Below are 25540 nucleotides of genomic sequence, written 5' to 3' on the forward strand. Positions count from 1 at the left end.
GTGAGAAGAACTCACAGAGGAATGATAGAGTTCTTCGTCTTTGCTCAAGTCCTTTCTAGGTTTCTTCCAGAAGCCCCGTCAGGTTTTATTACACACTATCCCTCCCCCGCCAAAGAGAGAAAATTCTCCAGACTAATGCTCAAAAGGGCAGAGTTCCAGAACTTTCTGGATATTATTCAGTCTCAACATGTCCTCCAGGAAACATGGCCAGTCATACCCCCACCATCTCCTTCATCCCCAAAGCCTGCCATCCGTAAAGCCACCGCCTGGGAATTATCCTCTCATTCCTGGTTCTGAGTGAGCAGCTTCCTAGCCCCCTACTGTGCCCCTGCTCCCAGCACGGCTCCTTCCATCTCTCAGTGTCTTCCTCTCTGGGTTTATGATTGACAGGAATGTGTTCCGCAAGCTGCTCGCTCAGCCAGAGAAGGAGAAGAACGATATCCTGTCCCTGGAGGAGATTCTGGCTGAGGGGACTGACCTGCCAGAAACAGCCCCGCCCCCCTTGTGTGCCAGCCGCAACAGCAAGGCCAAACTGAGGGCCCTGAGGGAGGCCATGTATCACAGCGCTGAGCATGGCTACGTGGATGTGACTATTGATATCAGAAGTATAGGTCAGTCTGGGCACCATTCACCATGAGACACAGCATGCACACACACACACATGCTCACACACACACGCTCACACACACCTCAAGGGGTCCCAGGGAGCTTTTCCTTCACTTGTCAGAACATCTCCAGACCAAGACACCCACACTGTCCCCACAGACAGCAACACTGCCTGCCCTGAGGCCCCCACCCTTAGCTCATCCTGCCCTGGTTCCCAAACCCTGGACCTTGAGCCAGGCACCTAAATCACCTGGGGAGCTTGTCTGAATACAGATTGCCAGGCCCTGCACCCAGAGGCTCTGCTGTCGAGGGTCTGGATGGATAAAGGCTGGAATCTGTATATTTAACAATCACTCCAGGTGGCTCCCAGGGCTTGAGGACTTTGCTGTGTAGAACACCCAACTCCACTAACACAGAGTGACCCTCGAGGCAAGGACAAATGCCTCCTCAGCAGGTCTTTTCCTCTGAGTCAACAGGAGCCGTTCAGGAGAGCAGCGGCTCTTTCTTTCTTCAGTGAGCTAGCCCAGAGCTGGCTCATTGGTGTTTCTGGTGATCCAGGCTAGCCTAGTACCCATCTAGTGACTTTTGCCTGGCAAGGGAAGAGAACCGTAAGACATAAAAATGGGTCATGGCAGGCTGAAAACCAAATAGAAGCTGCTGGATCACTACTCTGGAAAGCGTCTCTGTCAGGTGGACTGTTCAATACGTGGGAAATGTATACTGTTGCCCTGAGAGTCTGCTTTGCATGATTAAGCTGTTCGTTCTGAAGCAGGCGGGGCATGCTCTCCCTCCCTCCTGGCTCTCTCACTGCACAATACATCAGTCATACACTGAGGAGACCTTGTTAAAGGAAGAAGACCCATGAGGGGCTGCAGGTGGAAATGTCTCACACGGGCCTGGCAATGGTCTCCTCCCACTGATTTCAATGGTTGATCTCATGGTTCTCAGCCCTCATCTGAGCATGGTTATGTCATCTAATCCTGAAGTAACTCTCTCTTCTCCTGAGGTTTCCCCTCCCCAGTAGAAGAAAGGCAGTGAACTCAGAGGCAGGGAGATGTAAGAATGAGTAACTGAAAGATTCTGCGCAATGACTGGTATTGTAGAATGCGACCTCCAATAGTATGAGGCGCATGCGCATGCGTACACAGACGAGTTTCAACTTCTGCGTGTCTCGCCTGTATTCACTGAGACCAGACCCTCGGTTTCACAGCTTGATAATATTCTAGACAAAGGTCGACTTCCAAATGAAAACATTCCTGTTCCTTGGTTGTTTTCTACCCTCTCCTCTCCTGCCCTCCCCTCCCGCCTGGCCCGATGCCTCCCCCGCCCCGTCCCCTTCAGGTGTCCCATGGACTTTGCACACGTGGCTGGAGTCACTGCGGGTCGCCTTCCAGCAGCACCGCCGGCCTCTCATTCAGTGTTTGCTCAAGGAGTTCAAGACCATTCAAGAGGAGGAGTACACAGAGGAGCTTGTCACCCAAGGCCTGCCCCTGATGTTTGAAATCTTAAAAGCAAGCAAGGTACAAAAGGGGGAGGGAGGGTGCGGTGAGGCCATTGTGATTGGGATGGAGACTCACAGATCTGGACGGTGTCTCGCTGGGAACCGATGGTCCTTAAACACCCCAACATCGCAGTTACAGGTGGCAAGCGCATCTCAGCTGGTTATAACTACTTGCATAGTTACTTGTGAGGCAGCTTTTTGGCTGAGTATTTGCGGTATCCCAAGGCACTTAGGCACAAGAGCAGGTTAGTGATTTTTGACTTGTGGAACTTACACTGAAGCCAGGGGGTAATACCAACCCATGTGCTCTAAAAGCATATAAAGCTAGTTTCCCTGGACCAGGCTAAAAGAAATGTAGGATTCAAAAGAGAGAAAGCGGGCACCCCCAAAGTGCAGGTGCTGACCAGGCCCGAAGGGATGGTGGGAATCGAGTAGAAGAGGGGAAAGGTGTCATCCCTGGACATGTAGAATGACAGCTTGTCCAACATGCAACCCAAAGGTTTACATACATTTCATGCTACATACATACATACATACATACATACATACATACATACATATTTCAGGACAGCTATGGATGAAGCCCATATATGGATGGCATCATATCACAGTATCAAAATGATAAACACCTCTGATGGGACAGCCTGTCAGAGGAGCTTCATCTGATTCCTTGGGATTCACCCCTACCAAGGTCTCCATTCCCAGCAAAGGAAGGCCACATCCCTACGTCTCTTTCTAGACATCTGTCTTGCTCTTGGGGAATTATGAGAACCATTCCACGAAAGCTCTGTAGATAAAGACACTCCCTGCCAGGGGTGTGTGGCCCCCCTCCTGTGTGGGGGTGGGAAGTACTGACTTTGGGTAACCTTGACGAACTGGCTCCCTGACACCCATTGGAGTCAACAGCCAAAGGCCAGGGGGTCACTGTAGAGAATCCCCTGGCACTGTGACCACGAGAAGCACTAAGGAGCACCAACCTCCCTGGAAGGTTCTAGAGAGTTCCTACCCTACGCCGCTGCATCACGCAACTGCTTGGGCTCATATAACACAGTGGTTGAGCTTATGTACTCTAGAACCAAATTACAGGGATTCAAATCCTAACTCTCCCACTCATTAGCCATAGGGCCCTAGTCAAGCTTCTTAAACCTCCTTCTGCCTCAATTTCTCTGTCTGTAAATGAGTCAGCAATCATACAGGCCCTTCCACTCCTCCCTGACACCACAGAGAAGCTTTCTTAGTGGATTTGAAGAGCATCATAGAAGATGCAGGGCCTTCTGTGCTTCCCCAAGGATCTTCTGTAAACACCAGCTTAGGACAGCGGCAGGCACAGCCAGCTGCTCTCCTCAGGGTGACAATGCCTTCTGAACTCTTCTGTCTTCAGTGCCCTGAAATTCCCAAAGGGAACTAAGGTGTTTCCCAGACTCATTTGTCTGTAGAATCCTTTCATAATGAACTTCATTATGCCTCAAGACATAAGTGAAGTTTTTTCAAAGTTTATACATGATATATATATATACATATATATATATAATTTATAATATATATATTGAAGGTTTAACTCTCACAGTCTTCACAAGCACTTCTGGAGGAACCCTAAATTCATCTCCATTTAACAAACATTTAACATATAACCAACGAGGGGTAATGGAGGCAGGGAGATGGGAACTAACCCGCCCAGGCTCACCCACTGCTGAGCAGCTAAGGGCCCACACTGGAGTGATCATCTGCCCCAGGGCAGGCTTTGTGGAGCTCCTGGGTCCATCCACAAGGAGTCTGTGGAGCCTCAGGAGAAACTGGCCTATGAGCCACACTGTGTGGGTACCTGTCCTGGGCTAGGCTGACGGGCAGCTTGCTGTGAGAGTGAAGGGCACACAGAACTGCCTTTCCCTGGTGACGGAGTCAGCCCACCAGCCGCACAGTCCGTCTGCTTTCAAAGCATCTCGGAGCCTTGAGGCCAGAGCTCATCTCGGCAGCCATTCTGGGCAGTGCCAACCTCAAGCCTTGTAGCTCCTGCTGGCTGTGATTGGTGTCTGTGCCGTGCAGCTCGAGTACAGTGGGCCTCAGTGAGTTCAAGAAGAGCGGACCCTGCTGGGAACATTTCAAAAGCAAGCTCCTTCCCTGCCCCCCTCCAACTTAAAATAAGTGAATAAAAGGCTTTCAACTGAAATTACCCAGAACCACCTGGGTGAAAGGGACTGCTGGATGCATTCCCAATGTCTATAATTGAGTGTTTTCTGGCCTGTCTGGGTTTAACTCCCCCCACACCCTGCCATGGAAGAATTTTGCCTTTTGTTTTTTGTTTGTTGTTTAAGCAAACATCACTTAGAAGTAAGACATAAATGTAGAAAATTCCCCAGATTGTAACTGCAGAGCCCAGTGAATTCCTATCAGCTGAAATCAGTCATCACTAGACCACAAAACACAGCACACCTAGCACCCCAAGTTCCCCTGGCTCCCAGGCCACCAAAAAGCCATCCCTTCCTGACTGCTGACACCACAGGTTTCATCTTGCCTGGTGGCTCAGGAGTGAGAAGCCTTCCACAAGCACTCCAGTGTCTGACAGGAGGAGGGTTGGGGGGAGAGGCCTTTGAATGGAAGAAAATGAAAATCACCAGCAACCCTAACAGGCGCATTGGGGAGGCAGGCAGAAAGAAAGGCCTTTGCCAGATACAGACCAAAGCCCGTTCCCCGGCAGCTGGACTGAACATCCAGGAGAGGCCGTCCAGAGACAAAGCAGGCAGCTCCATTCTCTGGAAGGAGCAGGCACAAGAAGGATGGTACAGCCAGGAGGAAGGGAGGAGAGAGGGTTAATTTGCTTTCATAGGAGGTTTCATGGAAACCCTTATCTGTATGGAATAACATCACACAGACTGGCCCACAGGGAAGCAGGCAGATTAACATGGCTACAGCTTGCAGTCAGACATTCCCCAAGTATGCACTGGTCCACCATCCGTGCATTCTCTCCGCTGGAGTTTCTCTTTGTATCATTTTCTTGCATTCTAGTCTAACTGTTTTTTTCTGTTTGAGTTGTTGAATAATTCTAAGTTCCTTATTTATGACAAGTACTAGTCCTTTGTCAGCCGTATGGTTTGCATATATTTTCTCCCCTCTGTAGTCTGTCTTTCATCCTGTTATCTTAGTGCTAGCATTTGTCAACTGTCCTCACTATCATCAGATCGGGAACCAGGCTGTAATGTGTATTACAGAGGCACAACATATATTAACCATAGCAGCTTGTTATGAGGAATAGGAAAATGTATGCCTCTTCCATCTCCCCATCAACAGAATGAAAAATATGATTGTTTAAATTTTTTTTAAAAAAAAAAAAAGTCTATCCGGGCGATGGTGGCGCACGCCTTTAATCCCAGCACTCAGGAGGCAGAGGCAGGCAGATCTCTGTGAGTTCAAGGCCAGCCTGGTCTACAAGAGCTAGTTCCAGGACAGGCTCTAAAGCTACAGAGAAACCCTGTCTCAAAAAACCAAAAAAAAAAAAGTCTCTTATTCTTTTTCATAAGACTTACGATAATTTAAAAACAATTTTTCTGACTGCGATGTACCCATATCAGGGATCTCAGACGCCCCAATGAAGCAGGTATGTGTGTCTAAAGCCCCTCACTGAACAATAACTAGCAGTAACACCAAAAGTTTAAAAATTATTATCAATCGAAGCAGGGAAATCTGCTAGCATGCTGGCCCAGGAAGCCTCTGAGCAATGCTTCAGTCTAAGCTTCTGCCTGCCAATGGACTGCCAATGAAAAACAGCCGCTAAGTGAATTTTGGATCAAATCTTAAAAGCATCCAGAAGTCACCAGAGACATTCTCAGATCCTCATAGCCGAGCTCTCAAACCATCTCTGTGAAAAACCTTGAAAATGGAACTTAGTGTGAACACCATTCGCTAAAACTGCTTAATTTATCAACACCAGAGAAAACACCAGAGCAGAACAAGCATGTGTGAGCAATCTCTTCCTTTTGTTACATCCATTCATCAAAGCCTGACGAGGTCTGCCTTTTCCCCCATTTCCTTTCTTCTGCGTGTCCCCATCCAGCCCTCACACTTCTCCCAGATTCTCTCTTCTGTGAGTGATGGCTCCGGGCACTTAAAGCAGGACATGCCTTTGATGATGATGATGATCACCCACATTCTGTGTGCCAGGGACCATTCTAGATCCTCCGTACTCATCTACTCCTCCCAAGGACCCCCAGAGGGAGGGGGTTGTGTTATCAACATCTCCATTTGAAATGATTTGAAATGATAGACTTGAGATCCCTTTGGAGGGGGATCCACAAAAGCCAGGATCCTAATCCAGGCAGCCTGGCTGCTGCAAACCTCACGTTCTCAATGGTGAAGTCACCCTGCCCCTCCCTCAGCTTCCCCTTGGGTTTGCCTGCAGTGCCTTTCCCTGTGAAATGTCATTTTGTCTCCTTGAATGACAGAAACCAGACATTGGTATGCAACCATAGAGCCTTCTGCCAATGGGAAGGTCACCCCACATCTGCTGATGTCATGGCCAGGGGAGGCTGCCTTGAAAGGAGCCATGACTGTCACCTACCCAGTAATTTCCGCCACTCATGCACACGCTGCTACCAGGCTTTGCCCGGCTCCAGAAAACAAGGACTATTTTTTCAAAGCCGGGGATTTGGTCTGGAAGCATTTGCCTGTTACATCAGCGCCTGGGAAGGTGAAGCAGGAAGATCTTGACTTCGAGACGAGCTTGAGCTACATATCTAGGTCCTGTATCAAAAATGAGAGACAATGGAAGAAAGGAAAGGATTTATGTTCCACACCGGCTCTCAGGGAATTCTAATGCTGCTCGTGGGGAGAAACACTTGGCTCGCCCATGAATGCAGGGGTGGGGTGTTAGCCACTGGTGTGGTTGCCAAGGCGGAGGAGTGCCTCTCACCCTGTGCACATCCATATCATCCATGCCATCCTTGAGAAGAGCCACCACCCCTTCTTCCTTCCACTCTAATGACCCGTCTCTTAATCATGTCCCAGCTGACACTGCCTTCTGCCATCTATCCACTTTGATAGAAGGGTTTAAATTTTCTTTTCACACACGGAGGAGCTATGTCCTGCCTCGGGGATTAACTTTGAGACTATCTTGGATCACTGGCATCGTTACGGTCCCAAGCCATCATTTTAAAAAAACAACAATACTCAGTAGTGGGAAATATAAAGAAAAAATAATGATCTCACTCTACTCTTCTAAGAACTCTTCAGTCTTTTATTTTCAGAGAAATGGTACAAAGCATGTTTTAACCTTCCTTTTTTGATACTTTGTTGTGTTAGTCTGCCTGGTGTTGCTAAAACAGAACACCTGAGATATTCAGCTTAAAAGAGGAAGGGTTCGGTTTGCTCACAGTTTTGGAGGTCGGTGGTCAGCTGGTCCATTGCTTCTGGGGTAGCAACAGAAGCATGTGGGAGGAGCAGCTGGGAAGCAAAGAGAGAAAGGGCTGAGCAGACCAGCATCCCATAATCCCCTGTCGGAGACACACCCAAGGACCTCAAATATCCTGCAGAGTCTCACGAGGGTTTATTTAACCATCTCCCCATGAACAAGGGACCGCACCCCTAACACATGAGCCCTTGGAGACAGTCAAACCACAGCTGTTGTAAAGATTTGCCCAGCCCCTGGTTTAGCCACTTGCCCAATAAAAAGCAGGATGCTGTAGGTCACACCCCACCCCACCCACAGCCGGTTTACCTGCTGGTGGAGAGCAGTAGCTAGGAAGGACTGATGGAAAAGAACCAAACAGTTGGATGAAGGTCACTCGCTCAGCACAGTCTCCTTCCTCCCTGTGCCTTGGGCTGCTGGAGTTTGGAGGCACAGAACTGCCTTCCGCCGTCCTTATTTTTATTTTTATTTTTATTGAGAAGTGATTCAACTGATGACTCCCAGTTCCAGAACGCCTGAGCCCTAGAATCCGACTTATTACAGAGCTGAAGCAGAAGCTTCCGTCATGTCCTTGAGGGGCACAGTCACAGGGCCAAAAGGGCTTTCTGCTGCTTGCTCAGGACTGCTGGCTGCTTCCAGAGTTTGAGAATATGGATAAAGGTGGATTGGAGGTGAAAGCTTTGTCTTCAGAAGCTACAAAAAGCTGCTTTCCCTTGGCTAGGAAGTGATCAAGGTGTGATGGGGAAATGTTTTATATAGATTTCATAAGCACTCAACAATGGTCTCACAGAGCAGGTCGGTGCAAACTGAATGTCTGGGCTCCTCTTGCCTGGGGGACAGGTGTCTGTAGTGACAGCCTGGCTTGTACCACCCTGGCATTCCCACAACACAGCTCCTCTTCTTCCTTTGCAGAATGAAGTCATCAGCCAGCAACTGTGCGTCATCTTCACACACTGCTATGGTCCCTACCCCATTCCCAAGCTCACGGAGATCAAGAGGAAGCAGACCTCACGCCTGGGTGAGTCACAGTGGCCCAGGTGTATTCAGGCCACAGCCATGGAGCATAGGGACGGGAAGGAAGCCCACACATGTAACAAGTCTAGGGTGGGGACTTCACAGGGCAAGCAAGAGGCAGACAGAGGAGGAATCAAGCCCAAGAGCTGAGATCTCCCTTAGTAGGAGGTAAATCTCTTTGGAGAATTCAACAGAGGACATGGATGAGGAGACTATGGTGCCTCGCCTGTGGGACCTTTTCCCTCATTCATTGCCACTGGGCACTGCTGAGGAGTCCTGATGTCCCATGCACAGGAGATTGTGATAGATGGTCCCCCGTCCATGCCAGCTGTGATGGTTTTGGTAGTCAACTTGATATGGTCTAATTAGAATCATCAAGGAAGAGAATCTCAATGAGGAATTGTCTAGACTCGGTTGGTCTGTGGAGATTGTCTTCATTGGATCATTGATGTGGGCGGGCTCCATTGCCTGGACTGATATGAAAAGGAACAAGAGAACTGAGAATATTCATACAGATTCCGTCTCTCTGCTCCCGGCTGTGGATGTGAGCAGCTGCTTCCTGCTGTGCTGACTTTCTGCAATGATGGACAGGAACTGTGAACTAAACTAAACCCTTTCTCCCCTAAGTTCCCTTTGTCATGGTGTTTTATCAAAGCGGCAGGATTAAACAGCTACTCTCCCATCTATGAAGTCCCTCATCTCCACAGCAGAGGAGTAAGCAGGAGACACCAAAGAGCCAGCCAGCACTATCCCTAATGAAAGTCCTGCTTTAGGTGATCATGAGGAAAAAACACACATGTGACTGTAAAAAAACAAGGCAGATTAGAGCTAGAGAGATGCCTCGGAGGTTAGGAATGGATTCTCTTCTTCCAGAGGAGCCAAGTTCGTTTCCTAGCACCTGTGTCAAGTGGCTTACAACCTTATAAGTGTAGATCCACAGAGTTTCAACACTTCTAGCCTCTGTGGGCACTCACACACAGACACACACATACATGGGTTATTAAAAATAAAATAAATATTTTTAATTCAAAAAGCAGGGCATACCTGAGCAGTGGGGTTAGGTGCTCTGAAATCCAGTAAGGATAGCTGAACACTTTATATGATCCTTGAATACTTGCACATGACTCCAGCCATATACCCAACTTCCACCTCTCAGTAGTGCTTCCCAGGCGGCAGGCGTGGCCCATCCTGTGCTTTGACTGCAGTCTGGAAACAGGGTGGAGCTGGAACTTGAAGACCAGCCCGGCCAATGCCAGAATTCCTCACTGTGTAGGGTCAGCTCCTGAGATTCCCCCAGGCAGACACTGGCTTCAGCCAGAAGCTCTAGGGCTACTACAGGCAGAGCAGAATTGAAAAGACAGAGAAATACCTGGCAGTCTTGAGACTGGAAACCTGAGCCTGGTCTTGCAGAAGCCCACATCCCCTGTTGCCCAGAGAGTAATAAAAAATTAACAATGAAGTATTCCTTTTCCTCTAAGGGGGGGGGGGGGTTCTTCCCTGCTTCCTTTATCCTTTCCCTGTGAATATGAAATGCTGGAGAAATGAAAGCATCTGAAAATTCTATCCTGCAGCCAAGCTATCCCTCTGCCTTTATCAGTTGAAAGATTGAGTGCATGGCGCTGATTCAATGTATACTCATCCCTGTTATGAGTAACGCGGACATTTAAATATGATGCAGCTTTCTGCTAAAACGGGAAAGTTGGCAGCAGTGTCAAAGGGTCTATGTTACCTTTATGACCATGCCCATGACTAATCTGAGTTGTACCTAAGTCACAAGTGTTTCTGCCCTGCAGGAAACATTGGTTGTCAGGGCGACAGACTGGAAAGGTCAACCAAATGAGAAGGTGGTAGTTGTGGAGAGTGACCTTCCCCGAGTATCAGCAGTATACATCACCTGAGTGCCTTGTGAGGCCCCTTGTTAGCACAAACATTTTTGAGGGCTGGGTCCAGGACACAGCCTAAGTTCTGCTTCTCATAACCAGAGAGGGAGGAGAATTCTTGAATTTGGTGCAGTTTGTCTCACTAGCAGTGAAAGGTACTTGGTCTTCACGTCAGACTCCCAAGCTTAGCACCAAGAGAAGGCAGGGTAGGATGGGACCGGAGAAGTGGCTTCATGGCTAAGTGCACTTACTGCTCTTGCAGAGGACTCAGATGTTCCCACCACCCACATGGTGACTCATAGCTGTCTGCAATTCCAGTTCCAGCCTATTGTCTTCCCTGACCTCCTTGGGCTCCAGCACACTCAGACAAGCATGCATAAGATAAAGTATTTTTTTAAGAAGACAGAGGTCTTGATGAGAGAGAGGTGAAAGAACTCAGTCACAGTGGTCTGGTAAAAGGACTCAGGCTAGAGAAATGGCTCAGCAGTTAAGAGTACTACTGCCCTTCCTAAGAACTTAAGTTCTGTTCCAGGACCCATATCAAGTAGCTCACAACTACCTGTAATGGTAGACCAGGGAAGTTAGAACCAGCAGGCACCTGCTCTCACATTCACATACATATACATGCCACTAAAAGTCATAAAATAAATAAAGTAATAAAAATAAATCTTCTTTTAAAAGCAAAGAAGTGTGGCCTCTCTGGAGCCCTGGGGAGTTATTGGAAGGTTTGTAGAAGGAGAGAGATGGATTGTAATCAGAGCCCACACTGCTTGTCACTACAAAAACCAGTCATCGGAGACAGGAACTGAATCATTACACTCTGCTGTATTCAGGGGACCCAGGCTCTGAGGCGGCAGTGGGCTAACACCCTAAAAACAAACCCCCCCTCTCCTCTCCAGCCCCCAAGCTTTATAGGGAGGGTGGAAACAGAGTCAAGCATTCCAGAGCTCAGTCTTACCCTTCTGTCATGTGGTCGGTCACAGTTCTAAGCCCTTCTCCCAAAACAATCTCTTCAACTGGTCCTTGTTCTGTGGATATCTGGGCTCAGGCCCCTCTTAGCACCTCCTTGGCTGGAGATTAAATTCAGAAGCAGCAAGCCATCAACAGTTGCCCTGCCAAGTTGTTCATAGTCTGTGCGTGCAGATTCCTTCCTGTACTATGGAGTGCAAGGACCCCGTGGTATGAAACACAAACATATCCTACAGTCTCCCTGCCCCCACCAGCATGAAATCTCATGTTAGGAAGGATGCCTCCTGTGGTGAGTGAAGGCAACGAGACCCACAGAAGCTCCAGAACTGTCTAGAACGATGATGTAACCTGAAGAAGGGTGGTAACAGAATGAAGAAGAAAAGGTCAGGGTTTGGGGACGACTGTAGGGAAGAAAACTCTTCTGCCTTTGGTCCTGGTTAGGAGCACCTCTCATAGGGATGAGGCACACCTGCACAGAGCATGAGGTCAGGAGAATCGTGTAGATGGTGAAGATGCTGTGGCTCCTCAAACTCAAACACGAGTGCTGCTCCCCAAGGAAGCATTGTGGAAGGCCAGCCCTGAGTGCTGCAGTTTTAGACAACTGGCCTGCAGGTGTCCTACTGCAAGACCTGGCAGCTAAAAAAACCTTGTTTGTGATGGATAGGACAGGAGGCAGGGAGTGGAGACTATTCCCAGCAAGGCAGAAGTGCTGGACCAACTCCAAGGGCCATCAAGAAGGACCTACGGTCTACATAGCTACATTAAAGATAACCCTAGGAATCTTGTATTTGGTGAGTCGTGCCATAGAATCTGAATGCCTTGGTTCAAACCCTGGCTTGGCCACTGTCATGTCTGTGTGTCTTAGGTTTCCCCCTGCACAAGACCTGCCTTTTCGTGTGTTAGACTAGGTGAGTGTTAGCTACACTGTCTTGTTAGAAGAGATGAGTTGGGGGCTGCTTCCTTTATCACTGATTTTGAGAGAAAACAGCTGGAGTCCAGTGGTAAGGGCATGGCTGCCCTTCTACACCACTTCCAATAGGCAGGGGAACACCAAGCCTAAGACAGAGGCACAGAGATGGGTGAACTCCCTTCATAGACAAGCCTTTCACACCCAGAAGTCACTAAGCTCTGCCTAGAGGTGTATCTGCTATGGAGTATATGGCTGCTTCTTCTCCTCCTTCTCCTTCTTTGTGAGTGTGAGAGCGTGGGTATGCAGGAGGTCATAGCACAGTTGCAATGGTCAGGGTCAGGTCTCACTTCCCATTTGACTGAGGCAAGGTCTCTTGTTTGCTGCTTTGTACATCAGTCTAGCTGGCTTCTAAGGATTCTCAGACTCCACCACCCATCTCACCATAGGAGCCCCAGGATTCTAGATACTAGTGCTACCATATCTAACTTTTTTTTTAGCTTTGGAGCCTGTCCTGGAAATCACTCTGTAGACCCAGGCTGGCCTTCAAAACCACAGAGATCCTCCTGCCTCTGCCTCTTAAGTGCTGGGATTAAAGGCGTGAGCCACTCCCTCCTGGCCACATCCAACTTGTAAGTGGATTCCAGGGACCAGAACTCAGGTCATCCCACATGCTCAGCAAGTGCCATTACCCCCATTAAGCCACTGAGCCAGTCCAAGAGCTGCTTCTAGCCACAGGTCAGCTTGAATATCTCCTGTGCTGAGCTGGGTGGCAGGGATATATCCGTCCTCTATGGGAGCTGCCTCTGGCATGACTCTTAAATCACCTACGAGGAATGAAAAGGTCAATATGGTTCTCGGTCCTCTCCTGTGCATTCGCCAGACGGCCCCAATTTCACTCTTCCTTCACTAACACACTGCCCCCCTTTCTGTTTCTAGATCCTCATTTTCTTAACAATAAAGAAATGTCTGACGTGACCTTCCTGGTAGAGGGAAGACCCTTCTATGCTCACAAAGTGCTGTTGTTCACGGCTTCTCCCAGGTACAGACCCTCGGCTTTGCTGCGACTGGAATTTGTCTGTGACTGTTCCTATTGCTGCTCTCCTGGAATACGTGAGCAAGGTTGACCTTGAATTTCTGACCCTCCTGCCTTCATGTCCCTAGTACATGCACCATCATGCCCAATTTATTTGGTGCTGGGGATTGCACCCAAGGCCTCAGGAATGCCAGGCGCCTCTGTACGACTGAGCTACAACCCTAGCTGCTATCCCTGCTTTTGGAAGTTCAGTCCCACTGATAAGGTCCCTACCCGCCAGAGGCTTTGCATCCAAACTCCAAGACAGATGATGAGCCAGCAAGGATGGGTTAAATGCCCTTGCGGCTTTATGTCCCACAAAGACAGAGGAAGCTCCTATCTCCCTGGAGCAAAGCTCAGACAACAGAAATGAGGGCAGGTGATGACCCCTGGGCACCGTCTGAGGGAAGCCAGGGCAAGCACTCAGAACAGACTAAGGCCTGCAGAGGAGACCCTGGGCTGGTGCTGGGAAGTGATGGGCTTTTAAAGAGAATCCATTCCTTCCCAGTGGCCAGTGTGGGAGAGGATGTGAGTTCCAAGCTGGTCTTTAGCTTTGAATAGACACTAACATCTGTAATCCGGTTGTGGTTTAGAGCAGAATCCAGAGATTTGTGTCATGAGAAGAGTCATTTGGGGCAATGACTAGGTATGTGGATGATCCTTTCGGTCTTTCTCTGTGTTGTTCAGGTTCAAGGCCCTCCTCTCCAGCAAGCCAACAAACGACAGCACCTGCATAGAGATCGGCTACGTGAAGTACCCCATCTTCCAGGTGAGCTCTGGGGCAGCCTTGGGGCCTCAGATGTCCCTAGCACCTCGGGACACCCCTGACTAAGATGTTAGCACCTGATCTTCAGGCTCACTTACTTCACCCCTCCCGCTCCATCCCAAGCCCCGCAGCAATCACTGGAGCCCTGTGTCTGTTAGCTCCAGGCTTGGACTTGGGGAGGGGGCCCAAAGATTTATACATCTAGAGGGGGTATCCCCAAGTCACTCATCAATTACAGGATACGTGGGGTGTTTGACAAAGAGGATGTCCTTTTTGGAGCAATGTACTGTAATAGTTTAGACCCAGGACATTGAGGGCATGGCTAGGAACGGAGAACCAAAGCCAAGCCAAAGCTATGGGGCTCAGAATGAGGCTTTGGGCTCAAGAAGAAGGCTAGAGAGACCCAGACAAAGGAAAGAGCACACAAAAAGGACTTAAATGATGTGTTTATCCCGGCCATGTTAGAACCAACAGGATCTGTGCCTAGCCCATCTGCTGGCTCACCTCCAGGACTCGATACTGAGATGGTCTTTCTAAGTAGAAACCATACCAAAATGGAAAGCCTGTTCCCCCAACTTCCATCACACAGATATCACCTGGAGGGGCTTTGAAAATGTCCCCTGGATATCCTGCCTGTACATCAGACCCGTAAAAGCAGAATCTCAGGGCAGGTCCCAACCTTGGGTGCATGGAGGCCTCCCCTTCCTCTCCTGACATTGTGGAGCCAGGCTCTCTCTTTACAGCATCTTCGGAACATTAGCAGACTGTGAAAATAGAAAACACACTCAGTGTGAGCCCCTAGGGCCCACCTCTCCACCTGACTTTCACTCATGGGCAGTCTCACTTCTGACAAGAGCCTCTGATGCTCCCGGGCTCAGGGTTCAAACCAGAAAGCTAATACTGCCCTGTGTCCATGATCCTCTCAACTGCCCTGCCACAAGCTCTTGGAAGGTTGTGGCCCAAGTTCCCACGGCTGCCCATACAAGAGCCAAGGTTAAAACCAAACCCAATCCTGTTGTTTTCTCATATCCTTGGAAAAATGCATCTGCTCTGAAGTCACCTGACCCTATGAATCCTGTGGCCTGTTAGAGTGAGATCATGAGCTGAAGGCAGGAAACAGAGCACCTGTATGCACATGCGTACACACACACACACACACACACACACACACACACGCATGCACACGCACACACACCAAGAAATACCCCATGACTATTAAGCCTGGTTCTCACTAGAGAGGCTCCAGTAATAAGAGCCTGGCTCAGAGCAGGCATTCAGTAAATGTTTGCCCAGCGGACTTGTTGTCGGAGTCCTACATGGGAAAGGCTGGCCTCAGAGGGATCCCCAGGCCTGTAATTGCTTCCGATGGGGACGGTTTGCTGGCCACATTAGCTTTAAGCTTCTGTAATGGGAAGGGAAGATTGATTGGGCCCTGGGGATTTGCCTGTGTCCCTGCCCAGTCCCCATAAAAGAAGAAGAGCCTCATTTGTGGCTTCAAATAGGCCAAGGAAGGCTGAGTCCGACCCACAAGGAGCCTCCCAAAAACCTGCGCACTTTATGTGCTTCTGGCGTGCCAATTTGGGCAGAAGGATTTTTAGTAATTGATACTGCACTGCGTTTCCTCCCTCGAGACTGTTTAACATCATATGCATGCAGGAGCCAGACCCACTGAGGCCACACCTGAAGCTAGGCCTCCTTCAGACTGCAAAAGCCCCTGCCTCGTGTAGGTTGGCAGCAGCCAAGAAAAACAGTTCTGTAAGCAGGGCCTTTGGCCTAATAAGGCCTCGTTGCACCCACTTAGAGAAAATGCTTGCACTGACAGAGTCTGGAAGGGGCCTGGAATGGCCTGATTTAAGTTCCATTAGCCCAGGGTCTCCTTCCACCAATGCAGCAATTTCAGCCCATGGCTCAACTCTGAATAAATGAGACAATGTCTGTGACAGATAGAAAAGTGCTTTGTAAACAGGGGGGTGCACATTACAGAGGTGCTTCTTATTACTATTGGTTTGGCCTACATAACAAACTGGCTAGAGGAATCAATTGGTTTTAATAAAGCCCATAGCCCCGTGTTGACTGACGGTATTTCACACACATATAAGCCCTGCTCTCTAAGGCAGGAGGTGGAGGGGATCAACGTAGTGCTATTTCCCAAGGCCTAGACAATGTCACCACCTCTGTAGTGGGCTCAGACACAGAGACTCAGACACAGGAGTCATGTGATGTCTAATATGGTCACATGAGGCAGGCTTGGTGACATGTGCCTGCAGTCCCAGCTCTTGGAAAACTGATTGCTCTTGCCAGGAGGATTGCCCTGAGTTCATCAGTCTGAGATTCCAAGTAATAATGATAACATAAAGTGTCCCTGTGCTGTCTCTGTGCTAGGTACTATGCTAGGCACAGGGATAGTGTGATGAATGAGACATCTGTGCTCTCAGATGAGCCAAGTTTCTTAGCACAGTGAGTAGAACTTGACCCAAAGGAGAACCAGCCTCCACTGTTACAGAAGAGAGCTCATTCAGGCTGAGGGAACTGGAAGACGTGGCCAGGTTCTGATAGAGGCAAGGGGAGATAAAAGACAGATACCATGCTAGATACATTTTATTAAACCAGATTCCAGACATTGGAAGACACATAACAGGGGACAGCCTTACGTGGCTCCTTCACACCACCCTCAATGAATATCAAAACCCTGGGTCCCTCTCAGTTTCCTCTGGAGTTTCGTCAACTCGTTAGAAGGAGCTGGTTGCCCAGAGTGCTCTCTGGGACCTCAGGAGGTTTTGTGTCAGGCTCTCTAGGTAGTTTCACCTGGACAGCTTGACTGGATGAGAGGTAGGTGGGCACCCTTGGTCCCTTGGTTATCATCCATCATGAGGAGACAATCCCAGGTTTGCTTTGGTCCTGTGCAAAGACATGGAGGCAGAGCCTGGAAACTATAGGGTCGTGATTTCGGGGTGTCATCAGGAAAACCTATCTGAACATCCCCCATCAGGTAGAGGGATGTTCTAGAGTGGTGTGGTATTGTGTACGGCTGGGGCATCACTCACTGTGGCCTCTTCCTTCCAGCTGGTCATGCAGTATCTCTACTACGGTGGTCCAGAGTCACTTCTCATTAAAAACAATGAGATCATGGAGGTAAGGAGAACATTGCATTCCTAGCTGCCTCAGCATCCCTTCTGTCTGGCTTCATAATTGAGGGCCCTCCTAGCTCCGTGATCCTCACTAACTCTGTGGCCCTCCCAAGCAAAGCCTTCCCTGGGAGTCTGTCTGCATCAGGGGCCCTGGGTAGAAACCAGTCTTACCTGGCTTGTGAGAGGCAAGCAAGTTCACGGAGGAATCTGGGCACCACTTGCACTGGGACAGTTGGACCTCTACAGCACCATCAGGGAGTCTCCTAGGTGGCCTGCTCCCCCTCGTGGTTGCTAGGGAATTACATCCATGAGAGGCGCGGCTCTCCTCCCTACAGTGCCTCTGGAACCCAGAGGCTGAGAGCTGGGAGCCATCTCTCACCAAGCCTGCTGCTCTTCACCTCCACCACCACCCTCTCCCACCACTGCCTGACTTCCCATTCTATTCCCCCACCCAAAGCCAGAGCTCCAATCCATTTTCCTAGTTAAAGATGGGAGCTAACTGGGCATGGTTGCACACGCCTTTAATCCCTGTACTCAGGGAGCAGAGGCAGGTGAAGCTCTGTGAGTTCAAGGCCAACCTGGTCTATAAGAGCTAGTTCCAGGACAGGCTCCAAAGATACAAAGAAACCCTGTCTCAAAAAAAATTAAAATTAAAAAATAAAAAATATATGTTTTAGAAGATTCTTTAGTCACCTTTGGCCATGGTGAGTGCTGTAGGGCTCATGGTCACTAAGGGCCCAATTTGTCCTGCGTCCTTACCCTTCTTAACCCCCACCTCACCCCATGATACTCCAGAGACCCTGGTCTCTCTGAATCCCTCCTCCTATCCTATACTCCACCACAGGGACAGGTGGTCTTTTATAAGCATCTTAAATTTTACTTTCTGCATTGACTCGTTTGCTTACTGGAGACGGGGCTGAATGGACAGGCAGGGGGGTGTCCACATGACAAGTTCAAATCCCAAGTTCTGTGGAGTTGGAGTGTGCTGCCTTCACAGGACAGGGGCATGTTCACCCACCCAGCATCCCTCAGACCCCCTTTGTAAGATACGATGGAGGTGAATGGATTTGCATTTAAGTTTCAGCCGGCCATGATGGCTCATGCTGGTAATTCTAGCACCTGAGAGGGATCTGATGATCACCTGAGACAGACAGCAGGCTCCAGGACAGACACTGAGACTGTGTCTCAAACGGAAAAAAAAAATCACAAGAAGGCTCATGATAAACCCCACTCCCCCCACCTTGGGAGAAGTATGACTTCCTCTCTCAGAGCCTGCCAGTTTCAGCATACTTCTGGGAGCCTCCACGGCCCAGGGCTGACCTTTGACTGGGTGTGGCAATGGCCCAATGGGATGAAGACCCCAACCTTCTGGAGTCTGTCGTAGAAAATGGGAGTGCCATAGCACCTGGATAGGAAGTCCCATAAAGAAGAAGACGGGGTGAAGGTCGGTCCCTGAGCCAGGATGGTGAGGAGCGACATTGGAGTGGAGATGCAGGGAGCACAGGCAGGGAGGAAGCCACAGTCATACCCACCTTGCTAATGGATGTCCTAGCCCCTCCTCCTTGCTGGATCTGATTTGGGATATTTGGGGCTGACCTGCTATGAGAGGTGTGTCTGTGATCCACTCCACCCTGCCCTCTGCCCACAGGAAACTTGCATAACTAGGGCCTGCTCCCCCGTCTCACCCTGTGCATCCAGCATCTCTGCTTCCTGACCCTCAGTCAGGTACCCTGTGGAGTAGATGAGCTGCTTTTCTATTGCTGTGCCAAAACACTATGACTGGGGCAACTTGAAGAAGAAAAGATTTATTTGGGTTTACAGTTCCAGAGAGATGAGAGTTCGTGATAGCCAAAGGGAGGAGGCAGATGGTCAGCCCAGTGGCTGAAGCCGCAGCTGAGAGCTCAGGGTTCTCATCTTGAACCACAGACACAAAGCAGAGAAGAGCCAACTGGAGCAGGGGAGGGCCTTGTGTTCTCAAAGCCTGCTTCCTGTGACATATATCCTCCAACAAAGCCACACCTCCTAAACTGTCCCCCAGACACTGCCACCAATTGGGGACAATGTGCCCAAATGCCTGGGACTATGGGGGGCCGTTCCTCACTCAAACTGTCACAGTGGCGCACTCCTATGGTTTGCTGACCACTCTTCCCCATCTCTACGGCTAACAGTCTCTTTTTCTGGATTCCAGCTTCTGTCTGCGGCTAAATTTTTCCAGCTGGAGGCTCTGCAGCGACACTGTGAGATTATCTGTGCGAAAAGCATCAATACCGACAACTGCGTGGATATCTACAGCCACGCCAAGGTAAGCCTCTCCCCTGACCCCACAGCTGGCCCTGTGCTCCCGAGACTGTTCCGGGGCTCTGGGGCTTGGGATTAAACTCCGGGCTTCAGCACACGTCAGCCAGTCACTCCACCACTGACTTACGCCCCCAGACCGTAGGCCTTTCTTTTCTGCTCCAGATCTGACATCTCCGTGTCCTCCCTTTCTTCCTTGAACACTGGATAGTAAGCCAGGCAATGGCGTCCCCAGGAATGTTACTCACTCTGCTCCCACAAGAATCATCATAGACTGATTCCTCAGGCCTGGACTGGGCTCTCGATCTCAGGGTCTACTTAATGTCTCTGTTATTAAGTGGTCTTGAATAGAAGAGTTTAGAACGGTGGGTCTCAAAAGGCGGTCTCCAGCAGCAGTGGGGGCAGCAAGAAGTATTTTAGGTCACGCCCCAAACATATCAACTCAGAAACTCTGGAGGGTGGTGGGGTGTTCCTGATTCCCATGCAAGCTCAAGTGTGTGTCGATTTTTTTTTCTGTGCTGTGATAAAACACCACAACCAAGGCAGCTTATAGAAGAAAGGGCTTATCTGGGCTTTCAGTTCCAGCCGGATTAGGGTCCACTTTGGTGGGGAGGCATAGCAGCAAGAGGCAGGAGCGATGGCAGAAGCAGAAAGCCGAAAGCTCGTGTCTTCAAAGAGCAAGTGTGAAGCAAAGAAAATGGATTTGAACTGGGGTGAAGCTTTTACTCTCAAAACCCACCCCCAGCGTCACACTTCCTCCAGCAAGCCTGCGCCACCTACACCTAAAACAGCGCCACCAACTGGGGATCACGTGTTCAGATGCACAAAACTATGGGAGACACTTTTTGTACATACTACCACAACGGGTGAGAACACCATTCTCCTTCGTGTCTCTGGGACACATACACACACATGCATGCATGCACACACGCACATGCACACACACACACCCTACACACACACAGTGTTCTGGTTAGTGTGGATTAGAACTCTCCATCCTTGCTTTGACTCTGAGGCTGACATGCTCTACCTGTACCCCAGCTAAGCAGCATTTGTCTTTGTCTGAATGGGTTGCCTCAAATAATGGCACCACCCAGAGAGGCCTTCTGTGTTCAGGAAGACAGCCAGTGTCTTCCTCCTTTCCTCCCTTAACCATGGTCATTTGAATTGCCCCAGAAAACCAACCTCCACGGGTAGATTTTCTGTGACTTTTCACGTTGGCAAGTCCTAGCCCAGTCTCCTAAGGCTCCTTAGCTGGCAGCATCAGCTTCACATACCGTGGTTTAATAATGCCAGCTGATGCCATACGAGTTAGAACAGGGAATGCAGGCCAAGGACTTCCGTGGCAGGGGAGCAGACTCTCCCATGTACACCCATGTGACCAGGGCCTCTGCTCTGACAGACATCAGCTTTACCTCCAAGATCCCATCCTGGAATAGTGCCAACATCAACATAAGCCATCTGTGGTATTTACATGAGGGAAGGGCAGGGCCAGCTGCCTCCTGCCCGGTGTGTACACTACTTCCCTCAGCTACGGGCGATGCAGCCTCGACAGATGCTCTCCAGCCGCTGGGATTCCTCTCTGTTTGTGCTTCAGATGGACGGTAGTGCAAGAAGAAGCAGGAAAGCTTGCTCTGAACCAGAGGAATCGCAGGCATTCAGATGCTAACAGCCAAGGTCCCGATGTTAGCAAAGACCCCCACAGCATCAGCTCTGTGCTTCAGGGAAGCACGTGAGTCCCAGCTGTGGGATTTAGATCGAGGGAGAAAGCCAGCCCATCCGTGCGTGGGTTTAGCATCTCTTCTTCCTAGAAGCTGTCCCAGCAGCTCAGTCCTGAGCTTCTGACGGTCCCCTCAAGTTATCTTTGTGTTTGAAAACGAGGACGAGCTGCTTCATCAATTATAGAAAAACTCAATCCAGGTCTAGTATCATGGTGGAAAGAACAAGGGTCTGGGAGCCACAGGAGTCTCTCTGGTGTTGATTGACCCACGTTTTCATTGCTAGTACCTGACTCATCCGAATATAATAAAGAAGTTTGTAAGGCCTTCTAGGCCTAGTGGCTCACACCTGTGATTCCAGCACTCTGGAGGCAAATGCAGGAGGGTGAGGTGTTCAAGGCAATCATCAGCTCCGTAGAAAGTTTGAGGTCGGCCTGGTATATGAGACCCCATCTTAGAAGGGAAAAAAATTAGTGCAAGACGTGGTCTCTTCATTTGAAAAACATAACAGTGGACTAGGCTCAGCAAACGTGTTCTGTAAAGGGGCAGATGATTATTTTCAACTTTGATGTTTTATTTTGTTTGTTCCTCCTTGAGTCTACTACCTCTAGTGCAGAAACAATCGAAGATAGGTAGAAAAATAAATAACATGACAGTGTTCTACCCAAACTTTGTTTATAAAACAAATTGTGAGCCAAATCTAGCCCGGGGGCTGTAATCTGCAAACCTCTACCTAGAAGAGGAGAGGTGAGAGCTTCCGTCCCATGTGAACCTGTAGATAGTTGTGTGGAGACTGATAAAGTGTGGTATATAGCGTCCATTCCGTTAGTATTAACAGATACCATACATAAAAATATGTTGTATTTCCCTTCACTTGCGCTAACTCGTGTGGAGTGGCACTCACCTACAAAGCAATCTCCAAGAGCTAGACCTCTCAGCCTCAGTTTCCCTTCTTATTCAGAATGAGGCCTTGTCCTGTGACCCCCAAGAGCAGGACTCGCATGGCAGGAGTGGGCTCTGTGCTAGGAGGTCTCCCAGCTGAAGAATTCGGTGCCTGTATGGTGACTATATTGGATAGGACCCCAGTTCTGACTGACGCTTCAACTGCTGAGATCTCTTGAAGACCATAGAGTCTCTATGTACATCCATGTCCTGACAGTACTCCTAGGCTATCCCACCCATCCTGAAACTTGGGAAACTTAGGCTCAAAAAAAAAAAAAAGACTGGACTTGAACAAGGCAAGATGTAGAAGAATGAACATCAGGTCTTTGAGTAGGAGTTCCAAAGCCACAACCTGGGGATAGGAAGATGGTTTGGTGAAGCATCAGGCTGATGCACCTGAGTGAGTGGTCTCCATCATGGTAACCACCTGCTTCCTTTCCTCTCCCCACAGTTCCTTGGGGTCACAGAGCTCTCGGCATACTGCGAAGGCTACTTTCTTAAAAACATGATGGTCCTCATCGAAAATGAAGCGTTCAAGCAGCTCCTGTATGACAAGAACGGCGAAGGGACGGGCCAGGATGTGCTTCTGGACTTACAGAGGACGTTGGCCATTAGGATTCAGTCCATCCACCTATCCTCCTCCAAGGGTTCCGTGGTGTGAGATGCCTTCGTGTGGCAAATGCGGTTCCGTGGTGTGAGATGCCTCCGTGTGGCAAGTGCTTCCCCAGAGCACGATTTCTGGTTCCCTCCTGCACTGGCTCCACAAAACACACATACACAAAAATTGTCCCTGGCGTCTCTTTCTGCTGGGCCAAGGAGCTGCCTCCACTGCCTCAGCCTCTCTCCAGTCAGTGATCTTGGCTTCTGTGTGCTCCTGAGTGAAGGACCTTCCGTGAGTCTGCAGGTTAGATTGTAGCTACGTCCAGAACCTGCAAGCCAACGTAGCAGCCAAGCCACCTCCAATGGAAAATGCCCAGGAGCCATGGACACCTTCTGCTGAGGACCACAGTCTAACAGATGGACCAAGGCTGAAAAGGCCCTCTGCTTCCTGGTTGACCTTGAAGAGCATCACGTGACAGACAAATGACTTTGGAGGCTGTTCTTGCTCAGGCAACAGTCATAGTGGCTAGTTATAGACACTGTTGCTCAGCATGAGGAAATCACACGGCCAATTTTTAGGGGCGGGAACTTTTTAAAAAAAAAGTTCGTGTGTAGCAAACACAGAGCAGTCTCGTAGTTTCAAATATATTTCTAAAAGCTTAATGGTTCATTTTCAACTGAGTTGTGTTTAGGGGTTCATTTCTTTTTTTTTAGACAGTAAGTTGCAGGTCCGTGCCATGTAAACTTGCATCCGACAAATTCCTGCTGATATTATCTATACAAGGTCACATACTCCTGCCTTAGTGATTTGATCATGGTTACACAAAAGAGGTGCACTGCCAACTGCCAACTGTCTCTAATTATCTCAAATCCCATAGTTGACAATACTCTGCATGCTGACCGTGGACTTAGGATGAGACTGAGACACCCCCGTATAACAAAACATGCATTTGCATGGGACCCGAACCTATAAGGCATCATGCCGTGCTTCGTCTCCTTTTGCCAAAGTTAGATAATGTTTCCTGACTTCCTGCTAAAAGCCCATTTGGTGAAACAAACATATTCGTTTCCTTTCTGGTTATGAATGGTTCTGGGGATGCTTTTACAGAAATATGTTCATTTCTGATACCGAATAGGGGCGGGGGAGCACGTCAGAGAATTTGCTATTAATCTCAGAGCTTTATCTGTATTCTCAGAAGATGTTCATAGTTTGTTACTAGCCAGAGAGTATGACTATGTTAGATTATTTTTAAAGATGAAAAGTGTATGATAGATAGGCTCACCACTTTCTGCATTCTGAGAGTGTACAGTCTACAATTATCTATGATGAAAATTTATATTGACAGGGTTATGTTTGCTCTGCCTATAATATATATATACATATGTGTGTTTGTATATATATACATATATATATGCAAAAGAGATTGGTGAAGTGCCACAATACTCCAAATAGTTCTTGAGTTGCGGCCTTTTTGCTTCTCGTTCCTTATTTTGAATCCTAGATACATCACGGTTAAAAACTGGGAGGGTGGTTTTTAATCTCTTAGGATGGCAAAGTTTTGTTGATAAACCTATTTCCTAGCATGCTTTATGGAAGTTGCGCCAAACCCTAGAGTCTAAAGGAGCTTGTATCTTTCACCTGTTGTCCTACTCGCTCAATGCCTGTCAAGGACCCACACTGAGTCTTGTTCCACGGGTGTGGCATGCACGGTATCCAGTCCGAGTCCGTCTGCAGTATCACCCCTTTGTGGTCCAAGTCCTTGAGGCCTCTCTTCCATGTAGTCATTGTGAACCATCCCTACCATCAAATGAAAAAGGGAACCGCTGCTTGAGGTGACAACCAGGTCACACACAGGGTGGCATACGGTCACTTGTCTTTGGGGATGCTGCTCCCTAGCCTAGCTGGTTTCTCTGTGAAGGTCTACTGCTCTCTGGACCTCCGTGTGATCTGTACATTGGTAACTCCTGCCCAGGCTTCTGTTACAATTTGGTGTGCTTTCTCTGTCATTAAAAAAAAATTATTTCCCACAGTCTGCATCCTCTGTGTAATACACAGGAGCGCCTCCTCCCTTAGCTCAGGCCTGGGGTCTTCCCTCAGCTGAGAGGTTGGAATGTGGCTCTGTAAAACATGTGGAGAACAGGAACAAGACAACATAGAGGATGGAGTGCATGTGGGGATGGCAGTGGGAGGGGTCTGGAAGGGTCTGTGTGCACCTCTGAGTGACTCTCCAGGTTTCCTTTCCATCAGTCAAAGCCTGCCTCAGAAGGTCCTTTGGCATAGTCTGGAAAGAGCAGTCGGGAGAGAAGGAACATAACCTCTCAGGACAGGAAGCCCACCATTTCTGACCTGCTTCTCCCCCTGCACAGAATCAGATGAATGAGCTCTTCAGTGTGTTCCTTTTAGCAAAATAAAACGAGTTTTGTAGCCACCACCAATTCTTTGTGTAACAAGTGGCTTTGCCACTCGTGAGAGCCTGTGCAGGGACTCTCCACATCTGAGGGACAGGGCATCCCTGCTTCTGCAAGATTAACTCAGTTAGCCTCAATTGTGGCTTCTGGGCCCACCCCCATGGTAATTTGGTGCTATCCCTAAATACCATTCCTCTTCTCTGAAACAGAATCCTTACCCCATTGGGAAACCAGGTGTGGGCACCAACCACTGGCTAAAATGGGAAACATGCAAGGGCGGAATTGGATGGAAATCCCTGGGATTCTTTTTGTTATTGTTTTTATTAAGCCAT

The 25540-nt window shown here is 49.0% G+C and overlaps 1 protein-coding gene across 4 annotated transcripts in view; it reads left to right on the plus strand.

The window, feature by feature from the left end:
• The window catches only part of Abtb3 (ankyrin repeat and BTB domain containing 3), a 243736-nt gene extending 218906 nt beyond the window's left edge, over positions 1-24830 (plus strand). For 3 of the 4 annotated variants that reach the window (XM_075954315.1, XM_075954316.1, XM_075954318.1), the window contains 8 exons: positions 391-611; positions 1948-2126; positions 8418-8523; positions 13215-13317; positions 14038-14119; positions 17180-17248; positions 19433-19546; positions 22651-24830. In XM_075954315.1, the coding sequence (XP_075810430.1) occupies positions 391-611; positions 1948-2126; positions 8418-8523; positions 13215-13317; positions 14038-14119; positions 17180-17248; positions 19433-19546; positions 22651-22860 (1084 nt within the window). In that variant the 3' untranslated portion in view covers positions 22861-24830. The remainder of the gene's footprint in view (positions 1-390; positions 612-1947; positions 2127-8417; positions 8524-13214; positions 13318-14037; positions 14120-17179; positions 17249-19432; positions 19547-22650) is intronic. The other variant, XM_075954317.1, reaches the window with a different exon arrangement.
• Positions 24831-25540: the final 710 nt, after the last annotated feature.

Source organism: Microtus pennsylvanicus, chromosome 20 (genome assembly GCF_037038515.1).
Source record: "Microtus pennsylvanicus isolate mMicPen1 chromosome 20, mMicPen1.hap1, whole genome shotgun sequence".
NCBI classification, from domain to species: domain Eukaryota; kingdom Metazoa; phylum Chordata; class Mammalia; order Rodentia; family Cricetidae; genus Microtus; species Microtus pennsylvanicus.